At 38.1% G+C, this 15,140-nt stretch overlaps 1 protein-coding gene, 1 long non-coding RNA gene and 1 other non-coding gene across 3 annotated transcripts in view; 1 reads left to right on the top strand and 2 right to left on the bottom strand.

The window, feature by feature from the left end:
* Positions 1-1,272, top strand: part of LOC149131222 (plasma kallikrein-like) — a 16,970-nt gene extending 15,698 nt beyond the window's left edge. Inside the window, exon 6 of the mRNA XM_089340953.1 lies at positions 807-1,272. Within this exon, the coding sequence (XP_089197079.1) occupies positions 807-965 (159 nt within the window). The 3' untranslated portion in view covers positions 966-1,272. The remainder of the gene's footprint in view (positions 1-806) is intronic.
* A 5,370-nt stretch (positions 1,273-6,642) lies between these two features.
* On the bottom strand, positions 6,643-13,402 carry LOC149131223 (uncharacterized). Its single transcript, XR_016238158.1, has 2 exons — positions 13,265-13,402; positions 6,643-6,849 (listed from the first exon to the last, which is right to left on the bottom strand). It is a non-coding gene; the product is annotated as an uncharacterized LOC149131223 (long non-coding RNA).
* On the bottom strand, positions 12,788-12,860 carry Trnav-uac (transfer RNA valine (anticodon UAC)). The gene has a single exon. It is a non-coding gene; the product is annotated as a tRNA-Val (tRNA).
* Positions 13,403-15,140: the final 1,738 nt, after the last annotated feature.

Here is a 15,140-nt window from a genome sequence, read left to right on the forward strand (position 1 = left end):
GGAATTACACTATGATACTGAATGGATGTTATATCGATCCAACCTTTTAAGGATAATAACACTATACGACTGGGGGTAGTACAGTGCCAGATAGAACATTCTTTTGATGACTTCAGAATATAACAATATCTATCAGAATGACAACCATTGTCAAAGGACAGATACAACAGTGGCAAAAGACAAATATTGTGTTTTGTTTTCCTTTTATGCAAACTGTCCAATTTAGTCCAAACACCTTGTTTGTACCATACATTTTAACATTTAAGTATCTCTGTAAAAAAAAGAAAAGGCAAGCAGTGTGAAGTCTGGTGAACACTGAGTATATTCTACTGAACCTCTTTTTCCAATCCACCTGTTTAACAAAATCTCATCAGAATAAGCCCTTGCATTACTTTGATAGGGTGGGGAGTGTTTCATTTTTCTGGAAATAAAACTCCACGTCTTCCAAGTTCTCTTGAATGCTTGGCATGAAAGACTGTTGGAGCATGTTTGAGTAACATCAAAAAAAGAATAATCCAATTAATTTTTTTGATAATTAGTCACACCATACTGTTAACTCTTGATAAATCAATGTGATGTCCCTCCATAAAATGCAGACTCTCAGGTCCTCAGTGGGTGCAATTGTGGAGGTTAATTGAATCAGTTAATTTAAGTGTGTGTGTGTGTGTGTGTGTGTGTGTGTGTGTGTGTGTGTGTGTGTGTGTGTGTGTGTGTGTGTGTTGTAGGTTTTTAACAGTGCATTAAACTAAATATCTGCTATTCCTTTATTCCTTAATTTCATTCTTCATTTATTTTCTTCCCAACAGGGTGATTCTGGAGGCCCTCTCTATTGTCCATCAAGCAATGGTAAAATGGTGGTTGCTGGGATCACATCTTTTGGCTATGATTGTCAGCATGATGCAGCCATCTTTACAAATGTTGCCCATTACAAAAGATGGATTAGATCTATGATGAAGATTATGTAAGAGATGGCCAATGTTTACTGACCAATATGGTGGAATTGATATTCTCTCTTCACAAACATTGACACTAACACCACCAACAACAACAACAACAATAGCAACAACAACAAATACCACAACAGCAGGTACTGAATTGAATAAATCAACTCCTCAGTAACATAAATGGTACTTGTCTTCTCATAAACTATTAAAATCAACTTTATGTAAGTATTAAGGGACAAAACTAGATACTGCCGAAAGGAATGTAAATGTTTCTCTCGTGTTACTGGCCATAATAAAATAAATATAATAATAATGATGATGATGATGATGATGATGATCATGATTTCTTTTATTTGTCACCAGGATGACATGAGGGGGAACAGTACAAAAACAGACATAAAGTGTTGGGGTTTACACAATGATATATTTTTTTTAAAAAAGGGTAAAAGGTTTACATGGTACACAGTAAAAATAAAAGAAAGAAACATACATAGTAAGGATCAAAAAAAAAAAAGTGATAATGATGGGCTCCTCCTTATACAGGAGGACCTGTTGGAACAATTGAGGAACCCCACCATTCAAGATCTGGCTGAACACCAAGTGCAACTGTCCTCTCCAATTCTTGTTCTCCAAGTCACAATTCCTATACTTAGAGCAGTGTTGTCCCCTCTTAACACCTTCACCCACCTTTCAATAAATTTGCTCATGGATAGCACCTCCCTCTCTACCCTCACTTTTCTTTTCAAGTGAAACTTGAAGAGGTTGAGGTCACTACTAAAGTGGAATGCCTCTGTCCTAATACCTTTTCCTCTCATTCACCAGACAACTTCTTTCACAATGGTCACCAGACAAACAAAAACTGCCTTACTTGACCAGTTAAAAGAGATCAGCAAGGCAATCATCACTATGGACTCAGCCAATAGCCAGGCTCATTCTACACACAACAACAGCTGTTCAACATAACTCTACAAGTCAGCAATGCCTAGACACTGATCAAGTGCATACTGGATAGTTTTGTCTCTTTGTGTGCATCTCAGATAACCTCATCTAACAGATCATTCATGCCTGGAGAGTTTGTCACAAGTCAATAGCATCCTTAGGTACCATTGCTAGGCCAAGGACTTCTGGAAATTATCTATGTAGTCCCCATCAGAAAAATCCTCTGGAATTGTCTAGCCAGTTTGATTTCATTGATGCCTCAACACTACTCCTCTATATATTACTAAAATGGAACAGCCACCAATCCCATTTCCCAACTGGCAGAGGGCTGTGAGAGCCTAATGAGACTCTAGGCCCCAAGTGCCCACTCTCATTCTTCCTTCACCCAGAATTGCAGCTCTGCCAAGGAGACAAGCTGGAGAAAGGCATGCCTCATGAATAGAGTGCATGCATGTTTACCAATTAGAAATTGTCGCAGGTGATGCAAACTCAGTGGGTATTTGTACATCATGCCTAAGGTGCCATGCAAAAGGTGCTGGTAACAGACTGACCACCTGACCATTGGAAAGTGTCCCTTTCCACTAAAAAAATAAATGACAGACATGCCAACCTATGGTGGCTGGGTCAAAGCACAACAGTCTTGCAACAAATAATAACAGATATGATGGAGATATTTTCCACTTCTGTGTGTCCCTTCAGGGACAGCTTCTTCTCTGTCCATTTCTAGGTAAGACTGGTTACTCTGTCACCATGTACCAGTACTTATCCACTTGGTGGTTGAGACTGAATCACATCCTGAGTAGTTTAACTGGTCTGTCAACCAACACCCAACAATGCTGTCCAATAATATGTACTTGCCTTTCCAAGTGCCCAGCTGCAAGCCTACTGATTTGTTAGTGTTGTTTTTGGTCCCTGCAACTGACTCGTTCCTTTACAATAGTGCTTACTATCACCATTTCAGAGGTGTCCAACACCATCACATTGACGTTGTCTGTTTATGTCAACATTGCTCTCCTGGGTCCCAGTTTGAATGGGATACCCCTCAACAGTTCCAACTACTGCAGCAGTGGCTCAAGAGCCTCATCAGGCTCTCACAGCCCTCTGCCAGTTGGTAAATGGGATTGGTGGCTGTTCCATTTTAGTAATATATAGAGGAGTAGTGTTGAGGCATGTACAGAAGAGTCAGAAGTGGGCAGCCCTGATGGGCCAATATGGTTCTGATAGGTGCAAAATGGTTCCGATGGGTGGCCTTTCACTTTGACCACCAAGCAGGTACCATTGTGTATTACAACCCAACCTCTGAAAATGGGTACAAACTTGGTTGATTTCTGGACGGTTTCACAGTAATTATGGTAGACCTTATCGAAAGCTTAGACTGATCCAAATTGATCAAAGCCCCACCGAAGTCAGGTTTCATCCCAGCTTCCTCTATGATGTATCACATAAGGTGGAGGTTGTCATGGATGGACCTGTTCAGGATTATGCATACTTGCACTTTCCTCACCAGACTACTGATGACATGCACCAACCTTTTTACTAACAACTCGGCCAAAATCATAAACTCTGTGCTTAGTAGAGTTATGGACTGAAAATTGCCAAGCACTTCTCCTTTGTTGGCATCCTTCCTCAGGAGTGTTACCATACTCCAGCTAACAGTACAAGGAATTCTCCCATTCTGCTGCCAGTTACGATTGACACCTGCAAGGGGCTGCAAAACAAATTTGGCATGAACTCGAAGAACCCATTGGTCTGCTTCTTTCCCCTCTTTGGCTCCTGCAGGCTACCCATCCATGTCATCCCTCTCTTTTGTCTCCATCCCTACCCACCCCCAACAGCTGTATCACCTTAATTAATCCTGCTCCTTGCCACTCTCTTCTGCATCCCTCTATCTCCTCCTGACTCACGACTCCTTGCTCATCCATCCTTCAACTCAATCTATTCTGGTAGTCTGCCTCTCCATCCCCTCTTTCTCCTTCCCATACAATCTTGCAACCCACTCACTCACTTCCACTCTTCTGCCTTGTGAAGAGACCTGGGCATCTCATCACCATTATATATCTCTTGCAGTTCCTGCTGGTCATTTCCTCTTTCCTCTCTTTCCCTTTCTCCCACTAAATGTGGGTGGCCATGCCAGTCTTCTACAAGAACCTACCTACTACCAGTACCCACTCCCTTCTCACTGATCAATCCCCTCACCCAAAACATGCAGCTGCCTATCCACAAGGGTTTTGTAGCATGGCGACCTCAAGAGTGCTGGTGCCACATAAACAGCACCCAGTACACAACTGTAAAGTGGTTGGCATTAGGAAGGGCATCCAGCCAAAGGAGCCCTGCTAAAGCAGACAACTGGAGCATGGACAGTGCAGTCCTTGGACACAGTGAATCCTTGTCAAACCATCTAATTCATGCCAGCATGGGACATAAACATTAAATGATGATGATGGTGATGACGATGATGATGGTGATGATGATGGTGATGATGATGATGGTGTTGGTGGTGGTGTTGGTGGTGGTGATGATAGTGATGTTGATGATGATTTCTTCATTGGCCACAAGGTTCCTTAAATGCATATAAATAAGATATTACACATAGAGGTTGCAAAATTGTATGGAGATGAACAAGACAAAGTTATATAAAAGTTATCTAAATTATATAAAAGTCATCATCATCATTTAACATCCGTTGTCAATGCTGGCATGGGTTGGACGGTTTGACCAGAGCTGCCTTCAGATGAGGAGGCAGGTGTCGTCTCATGCATTTTGGACACATTTAGTTTGGGTTCATGTTTTTATTTTTCATGCAGCTTTTCTGTTTTTGTTATTAGTGCTATGGGTTACAGCTAACAAAACTAAAATTTCCTTCAACTGAGTGAAACTGAAGTAAATGGGGAGGCAACTTTATACTTAGAAGTAAGGGGTTAAAGTCTGAAAGAAGGGAACAGAATAGAACAGGTTTCTTGCACAACCGTAACTTAGCGGTTTGGCAAAAGAGGCAGATAGAATAAGTACTAGGCTTACAAAGAATAATTCCTGGGGTCGATTTGCTCGACTAAAGGCGGTGCTCCAGCATGGCCACAGTCAAATGACTGAAACAAGTAAAAGAGTAAAAGAGTAAAGAAACACACTCACACACACATAGATATATTATATGCACATACTTATAACAATATGAATAAAGTTACTTAGCAATAAGCTTTGTGTGAGCCCCTATAGAATTATGGCTGTTATATGTGCCAGTTTGGATCTGAAATGTCCAGTACGAAAAAGGTGTGAAGTAAATGAAGTATATCTACAAAGCATTTCAGAGAAGTAAATACAAATTAGTCTGGAATATAAGAAGAAATTATTTTAGTGTAAGAGTCATAACTTAAATTGTGCCCCAAAAGTCATCTCCCCTGGTATAAGAAGTTATGAAAAAAAAATTAGCCTCAACAGAAAAAAGGAAGGAAAGACAAATAAAGAAACAAATGAAGGAGGGAAGTTACAAAGAAGGGAAGAAATAATGAAAGGCAGAGGGGACAGAAGGAAAGAAAGAAAGGGAAACGGGAGGAAAGAAACAAAAAGAGAAGACAATTTTTAATGCAGAGATTAAAAGGAATGGCAGGAGAAGAAAAGAATGAAGGAATAATCTTTGGTCTGACAGTAAAAAGCAGTTTAGATAGATGGAGTGATGGTGGTAACCATCTTAACAATGGCTTAGACCAGGACCAGAAAAAGCATTTCCTCAACTACAAGTAAAACATGAAAGTCTCAAATTTAGCACTTATGTTATCATCCTTGTAAGATTATCAGTATTGATGTCTGAATCTTCTGCTGAAGTGTTTTTGGATTAACACTTGCATTCTTCAAATAATCTCCATTTATTATCATAATTTGTGACTTTCTTCTGAAAAGGTCCATGTAACTTGGTCAATATTGTGGGTTTCTGAATTAGCATGATTGTGCTTGTGTTTGTTGGACAGGCTTTCTGTCATTTAAGACCTGATGCTTTGGTTCACTGGACCTGACATTTGCTTCATATACAATGGCTTCTGCGCGTAGTGACCATTGAGTGGACATGTGGTCTTGCTTCTATATGAGTAACTGGCCTCAGTGCTAGGGGTAAGCTTGTTTGAAAGGATACACTTCATGTGAGCTTTGCAACTGAAGGAAACTGTAAGTGCTTCCCTACTAAATAACCTTCTATGTTTATACCTTTTATTTCTTACTTGTTTCAGTCATTAGACTGTGGCCATGCTGGAGCATCACCTTTAGTCAAAGGAATTCACTTCCGGTACTTATTTTCCCCACCTTTTTCTTTAAGCTTTGTATTTATTCTATCAGCCTCTTTGCTGCACCACTAAGTTAAAGGGATGTAAACACACCAACACCAGTTGTCATGCGGGGTGATGGGAGACAAACACTGACACAGAGACATACACACACATACGAGAAGCTTCTTTCAGTTTCCGTCTTCCAAATCCACTCTCAAGGTTTTGGTCAGCCCGAGGCTATAGTAGAAGACACTTGCTCAGGGTGCCACACAGTGGGACTGAACCTAGAACTATGTGGTTGGGAAGCAAACTTCTTACCACACAGCCATGCCTGGGCCTATATATGGAGGAAACTATTTGTTGCCAAACTTAAGGAAAGCTTTCCTTATACTAGATTTAACATTTAAAGAGAAATTTTAACACTGAAATCTGTTAGATCTTTGATAACAAAATTATTATTTTTATCATAAACGAAAAAATGTTGTTGTTACTATGAATGACAAACAGAGAGATAATTTGAAGTTTATTATTCATGGACTGGGTATGATAGTAGTCACTGTTGAGAATTCTTGATCTTAGCTGACCATTGTATGTTGTGGTTGCCATCCATCTGTTGTTTTTGTGTTGTGACAGTACTTTGGTCAGCTGCTGGTTCTGCTACTGTCTGCTGACTACTATCTTCAGGGTCTGGTCTGACGTCTGCCATCCACTGTCTGAAACATAAACCACAGTAAATTGAGGAGTTGTGGAAAAATGTAATCCTTGATATAACCTAAAAAGACAGGGTGGTCAAAGCTGGAATGATTCTTCTTAAAAACATTCCAACTTTATGAAATTTGTGGTACCTGATGCTCTAATCCCTTCTGGTTTTTATAAAGTATTGATGACACAATAAGTTATTTATAAGTTGTTGATGGTTAATTTTCATGGAACTCTAAAGAAATGCAAACTAATTTATGAAACAGAAAAATGAAAAAGGATTATAAAGGAATGAAGTATATTTTATAGTATATTGTGTGATGGTAGTTGGTTGTAATTCTGCCCTCAGAACTGTCCCTGATGTGTATACAAATAGTAATTTCTATTACTTATGGTTGCAGTTTGTATTGTTTCCATGTGAAAGGATAGATGTGAAAAGTAGAGCAATCTTTAAGTTGGGTGAAATGAAAAAATATGACAGTAGTAAAGGTTGATGAATGAATGAAGAATATATACTTTATGATGTAAGTAATACTTTCAGCTGAGGTTGTAGTGTTCAGATGGTATTTATGTTCAAGTGTTTTTAAAATGCAAACTTGTTACATTTAAAAAACTTGTAATTTTCCATGAATCTTAAAGAAGTACCTTTAGAAACGGAAAGGTAAATGAATGAATGTAGTATATTGAATTGAATGAAAAAGTCTCTTGAAATGTGTCCTTATATTGGTACATTATTTGATATTATGTGCTGTCCTAGGAAGTTATTATTTATTGTTAATCTCTGATAAAAACAAAATGAAATTGAAATATTGAAAGTAACAAATTGAGCAGAAATGTTTTAAAAAAATAGAAATGAAAGGGCAAGAAATGAAATGTTTCATATTTTGGAAGTTTGTGTGTAAATGATGGCAAATGAAGATAAATATATCTGTTGTTGTGTATGGCTGTCCACTATCTGTGATCTGCTTCCATATTCAGTGACAGGTAAGTTTTGTCAAAAATCTCCACCAAAAAAATTACCTCTCCTCCAAATGGAACATGTTCAAACCTGGGGGCAACTGTTTTCATAAGATCTGTTATTGTTCTATCCAATGACTCTAGGAGGAAATGGTAAGACAAGTGTAGCTTGAATGATGAAAGCTGCTTTGTTATTCTGTATTGATGCATTACATATGACACCATTAACTGGACATAAGGATAAGGAGAATGTAGAATGGAATGTTGTACTCCCAGCAAGGCAAGTAACAAAGCGGCTATAGCAGATGATGCTGTTGCTATAGTAATGTTTCCTTGTTTACAATGATATTGCAGAGAAAAGTTTTATTTGACCCCCCCCTGCCATCAATAAGGAAAGTTTTAGTGTTAAGAATCCTCTCACTGCAAGCATCAGCTTTCAAATTCTGAATTGTCTCTTTAATGGCCTGGAATGCTGCCAGCTGACCACAATTTAGTTTTCTAACATTTTCATCAAAGAAATTCTTTTGGTCATTGGGAGCAAAATTTCCAAGTTGTCACAGAATGATTTGATTGTTGGTATTGATATTGAAAGTGTTCATGTTTAGTGAACTCTTAACTCTTTAGCATTTTAAACCACCCATATCTGGTCAAAATATTCTACCTGCTTTATATTAAAACTGACCAGATCTGGCCTCTTATACCTATCCTAAAATGTCATTCTAAAAATAGACAATCACATCATATCAAAATCTGAAAGCTTCAAGATAATACCTGATCAATTCAAAACAATGTGAATAGATAAGCATTATGTTTGACAGCATAATCTGAATACTAAAGGGTTAGTGTTGTACCATTTTCACATAAAGTGAGTTCAATTAGTTTGTAAAGTATGTTGTTGTATGCTATCGTTGAAACCTAAAGCAATTGTATGATCTTCTGAAAAGTTCTTTTCAAATGTAAATTGGATCCTGCAAGATTGCAATAAATAAGAATGGGGCAGAAACATTTTTGCAATTGATTCAGAGTTACTGAAACATTTGCAAGGTTCATAGTCAGGTAGTATTCACAGTCATCATATATTAAATCCAGTTTTATTGTATCCTCTCTGTAAATATAGCAAACCACTGAATTAATAGTTTCTATATCTTCAAATGATGTAGCTCCAGGAATGCGATGCAATAAAGCTCTCAAATAGAATTGTTCCTGTTTTGCAGTAGACTAAAAAGGCCATTTTGCAGCCATTTGCAATCAACTTGATATTTTGGAAAATAAAAGCTATTGAAATAATTCAGGAAAATGTCCTCCTCAGCAAAATTCATTCAAGATCCATTTTGACTTATGATGACTTTTATGTCAGATGTCAAAATAAGAATAAATAAACAACAGCAATTTTTGTAAATAAATATCAGCAGTCACCTTATACTTGTATGTTGAATTTGGTGTAAATTCATATACATTATGAGCTCTACACACTTGTATCTTTACTAATAACTGAATGGGATTAAGGTTACTGTAATTGTTTTGATAATATCTAAAAGGAAACCCATCTGTTTGATAAGTGTTGTATTAATTCAGTATAGTGTGCTAATTAGTAATCTATTTAGAAAGCCAACAAATGGATTTGTTTGAACATTATTATCAAATGGAATTTAGAAATAACAAAAGACTAGTTTTATAAGTATTTTGAACTAATTTTTCTTTCGTTTTCAAAGAATAAAATTTGGGAGTGTAATATATAATTTGACAGACACAGACCTTCACAAAATATTTTTCAATTTCTCAAGATGTTAGTTATAGTATTGCAATTGAATTAGTGGAGAAGGAAGTAGACCAGTGGTTCCCAAACGAGGTATTTAAATGAGCTTTTCTATGGACTCCTTTTAACATGCTCATCCTTATGTATATCTATATATATAAATGGAACCACTGAAGTAGACTGTGTACTTGAAAAAAAAATGAAGAAGACTGTAAATCCTGAAATTAAATAAAGACAGATGGCTCATAAGTTAAAAAAAAAGAAAACTGGATTTTGAGTGTTATGATGAACAAATAAAAAAAAATCTGTGGCTGTGTGGTAAGTAGCTTGCTTACCAACCACATGGTTCTGGGTTCAGTCCCACTGCGTGGCACAATGGGCAAGTGTCTTCTACAATAGCCTCGGGCCGACCAAAGCTTTGTGAGTGGATTTGGTAGATGGAAACTGAAAGAAGCCCGTCGTATATATGTATATATATATATATATATATATATATATATATATATATATATATATATATATATATATATATATATACATGTATGTATGTGTGTGTATATGTTTGTGTGTCTGTGTTTGTCCCCCCAACATTGCTTAACAACTGATGCTTGTGTGTTTATGTCCCCATAACTTAGCGGTTCGGCAAAAGAGACCGATAGAATAAGTACTAGGCTTACAAAGAATAAGTCCTAGGGTCGATTTGCTCGACTGAAGGCGGTGCTCCAGCATGGCCACAGTCAAATGACTGAAACAAGTACAAGAGTAAAAGATTAATAATGCAGTGTTTGAAATTCCTACAAGAGGAACTGTTTAGCCAATGAAAAATTACTGGATGAGTTAGAAAGAAATTATCTTAACACTCTCACACACCTCTAGTGTGGGTGATGTCATGCTGGCCCACATCTTTGAATAGGGCCTTAGGCTTAATTCAGACAGCTATGTGAAACTACTGGAGACTGTGGTCAAACCCTGACTAAAAAGGGTTGCTGCTGGAAAGTCATATGTGTGGCAGTAGGATTCAGCTCCTTGCCATATCTCTAGACAGAGTTAGAAGTGGTTGTCAGGGAATTCCTATGATTTCACCACTGCTGATTTCTGGCCTTCTAATTCCCTTAATTGTAATCCTAAGGATTGCTGTATATGGGTTACTATATACGGGGTGCTACTGAGAAAGGCACCAATCGCTCTGCCTTCAATATCAAGGCCAAGATCACAGAGATATTTGAAGATCTTCCAGTGTCAATGGTGGTTCCAGAAATTCCATGCCGGAAACTACAGACTAGAAGACAAGCCTTGTCCTGGAAGATCTGTAGAGCATGATGAGGATGTCTTGCAAACCCTGGTGGAACAAAATCCCATCATAACTGTTAAGAAACTAGCAGAGAAGCTTGGATTTAGTCATTCAACCATTCATAGATATCTGTGTGCTATCTGAAAATGACCATCTTTGGTTTCAAAACGAAAGGTGTTCTTCCATCAGGATAATGCTTGACCACATACAGCAAGGATGACATTCTAAAGGCTGGAGCAGTCTGAATCGGAAACAATGCCCCACCCACCATATCTGCCGGACATTGCCCCATCTGATTATCATTTATTCTGCAGTCTTCAAAATCATTTAGACAGAAAAAATATGAATTCTGTAGACAAAGTCAGAACAGTATTGGAGGAGTATTTTTTGTTACAGACAAGTGAATTTTGGAAGAAGGGCCTTGCAGGTCTACCAGATAGATGGAAGAGCACTGTAGAAAATGAAGGAGTATATATTTTAGATTTAAAAAGAACTTTGTTTATTTTAATTTTGAAAAATAAAAGAAATATAAAAAAAACTGCATTATTTATGGGATGACCCAGTATATATGAAGGAGAGTCAAAAGTTATACGTTTTTACATTGTTTTTACAATGTATTTACACAAAAGCAGGGGATGAACAAGTACATCGTTTTTCTATATAGTCTCCTTTCTTTTCAATGCACTTGGTCCAGTGGTCCACAAGCTTGCCTATTGTCTCCAAAAAGAATATTTTTGATTGGTCATGCAACCATTTATGCACTACTTCCTTCACATCTTCATGTGGAGGAAATCGATGACCTCATAAACCATCTTTGAGTGATCGGAAAAGGCAAGATCTGAGCTGTAGGCAGGATGTTCCAACACCTCAAAACCCAATTTGTTAATGGTTTCAATGGTCTAGGCAGCTGTGTGTGGGCATGCATTGTCATGCAACAACAAAACTTTCTTCGACAATAGGCTTCTACGTTTGAGGCAAACTGTTGGTTCCAGTTTGTTGGTCAGCAAAGCACTGTATCATGCACGGTTGATCGTAACCCCTTTTCCAGAGAAATCGTATCACTGCTCCTTGTTCTTTGGTGCACATTGCCAGAAAGAAAAATGACACGATCAGGTTCAAATTTCGATCACGTGACCACAATAGTACCAACTACAAGGACGCATGCGCAGAAGACAATGTGACAATAAAGATATGTCAGGGCGAAAGCGTGTAAAATTTTTGACTTCCCTTGTATATATATATACGACGGGCTTCTTTCAGTTTTTGTCTACCAAATCCACTCACAAGACTTTGGTTGGCTCGAGGCTACAGAAGAAAATACTTGCCCAAGGTGCCACTCAGTGAGACTGAATCCGAACCATGTGGTCGGGAAGCAAGCACACACACATCCTTTTCTTGTATCTTTTACGATTCGCTATATGTATGCACTGTGTGTGTGTGTGTGATCGGCGATCACCAACATGACAATATAAATAAATAAATAAATAATACATTTCCCCATAAACTGCCAAGAACGTCGATGAATCCAGCTGACAAAATTTCTGCAGTTATAAGACTTATGAAAGATTTTTTTTCCCCCCAGCAATTTCGAATGTGAATGGGAGCGATCAGTTAGCTTGTTAGCATTCGCTCGCCCCTCACTTTCTAACTGTTGATGATATTAACTGAATGCTACCTACTAAAATGTAAACGTTTGTTTGGCCATCAACTCTTTCTCTCCCTCGCAGTACTTAATCTCATAGCTACGGATATGAATCAATATATGTATAGTTTGTGCATTAGGTTGCTTCCAATAAAAAGAGAAAAAAAACCGATATTTCTCACAATTCCATTCTCCTTCGTCAGAAATGCATGAACATTACAAAACCACCACAACTCCTTTACCTGCTTTAATAGCTTATTTCAGAAACTATTTTACTTGCATTAATAAAATGTAAAAAAATTAAGTAGGTTCCGGCGAGGTTCGAACTCGCGGCCTTCTGCGTGTAAAGCAGACGTGATAACCACTACACCACGAAACCTCTCAACGGAAAAGCGTCTAGATTTAACGATTATAAAATATAAGCAGTAGTGTTGCCATTATAGGAACTCTAGAGTTTTTTCCCTTATATCTATCTATGAAAATATATTAATGTTGCTTTTTACGCTAGAACCTCGACCTTTGATGGAGTTTTATGAGCACCATCGTGATATTCAGCGATTTAAACTTGATGGAATTCACCTGTCTCCAGATCTGAACACATCCAAGTATTCCAGGATAGAATATGGACAGCTGGAATAAGTATTGGTCAATGATCTAAAGACTCATCTCACCGTTGTAAATTTTAATGAAGGCGCATCATTGAAAAGCTAAGAATATAATTAAAGTGTGAAGGAAGGGGAAAAAAAAAAAAAAAAAACAACAGCAACATTAGTTATAACATACTTATTTCAAGTACAGAGGGCAATTCCAGCCATGTTTTGGTCTTCTAAGACCATCTTTGCATAAACCCTAAAGTACTTGCCGGTAATATTCAAGAAGAGTGGTCCCGGTGCGCGCACTCGCACACTCGCGCAAGCTAGTCGTGACTAGTCGATCCTACGACTACCTAGCGCGAGTGCGCATTATGCGCATAAATAGTTGTGACACCAAATACACCCTGGAAGAACGTAAAACGACGTTTTAAGAGTAAGATGGGGAAGATTCAAACAAAAAAATATTATTTTGTGTTTTATTTACTTTGTTTAGGATCGACTAGTCACGACTAGCTATCGCGGATGCGCGAGTGTGCGCACCTGGACCACTCTTCTTGAATAATACCGTAATTGCCGTTGGCGGAATTCTAGTTTAAGCATCCCATATAATTCCTTATAACTTTTATTATTATTCTTTAGAATTTTCGGAACAATTTTGCGAATTTGTGTTCTACACACGATAATTCGTTTTTTTTTGGGGGGGGGGCTATTGTGCAAATGTTTGATAAGTAGGCGCAGGAGTGGCTGTGTGGTAAGTAGCTCGCTTTCCAACCACATTGTTCCGGGTTCAGTCCTACTGCGTGGCACCTTGGGCAAGTGTCTTCTACTATAGCCTCGGGCCGACCAAAGCCTTGTGAGTGGATTTGGTGGATGGATTAAATTATTTTGCCTTGAGAATTAATTAAGAAATAACGAAACTCATTTCATTTACCAGACAATTATAACTATTGGAATAAAATCATTGTCTGATGAATGCTGAAATTGACTTCTTAAATGTCCTTATTAGACATTTATGAGGCGGCGGTCTGGCACAACTGTTAGCCCGCCGGGAAGAATGCTTAGCAGCATTTCGTCTGTCATTATTTTGTGAGTTCAAATTCAACAGAGGACGATGAAATAAGTCTCAGTTGAGCACTGGTGTTGATGTAATCGACTTCCCCAGCTCACAGAATTGCTGGCCTTGCGCCAAAATAAGAAAGGATTATTACACATTTCTAAGGCAGAGTCGTTAGCACACTGAACAAAGTGCTTAGCAGTATTTCGTCCGTCTTTGTTCTGAGTTCAAATTCCACCGTGGTCGACTTTGTCTTTCATCATTTCGATGAAATGAGTACCAGTCAAGAACAGGGATCGACGAAATCGACAAGCCCTTTCCCCCCAAAATTTCAGGTCTTATACCTATAGCAGAAAGAATTATGACTCATCTCTTTTTAATTGTTGTAGTCAAATTTTTAAAAATTTATTACGTTCTCACCGTAAAATAATAATAATAATAATAATAATTTTTATGATAATGATAATGTTAATCTCTGTTCACAGAAAGAGCATTGAGCAATGAGAGTTCTTCAAGTGGAATGATTCTTAGTGAAAACTGAAACTGCATCATTCTTCCCAGGTGATACCCATCTCAGTCAAGTCTTCCTGCTTCCCCCACACTCCTTTGCCATGTCTCCACTGACCTGCATCTCTTTCTCCTTTAACTGTCCTCTCAACAGCTGTCTTTGCTTCTTGCTCCAACAGTAAACACAATACATGGCGAAGTAGCTTCCTTCGTTTAGGAGTGGTGAAAGGTACCACAATGGAATTAGAACTCAAAATAAAGACGGACGAAACACTGCTAAGCATTTCGTCCGTTGTGCTAACGATTCTGCCTTAGAAATGTAATAATCCTTATTTTGGCACAAGGGTTGGAGAAGTCAGTTACATCAACACCAGTGCTCAACTGGGACTTAGACCAACTCTTCTCATGGTTTCATCATTTGTGATGTGGTCATGCCAGGTGATCTTCACAATATTTCAAGTCACTGGTAATGAAAAACATTCACCGTATTGCAAATCTCATCCGT

Source organism: Octopus bimaculoides, chromosome 24 (assembly GCF_046866305.1).
Source record: "Octopus bimaculoides isolate indiv1 chromosome 24, ASM4686630v1, whole genome shotgun sequence".
Lineage (NCBI taxonomy): Eukaryota > Metazoa > Mollusca > Cephalopoda > Octopoda > Octopodidae > Octopus > Octopus bimaculoides.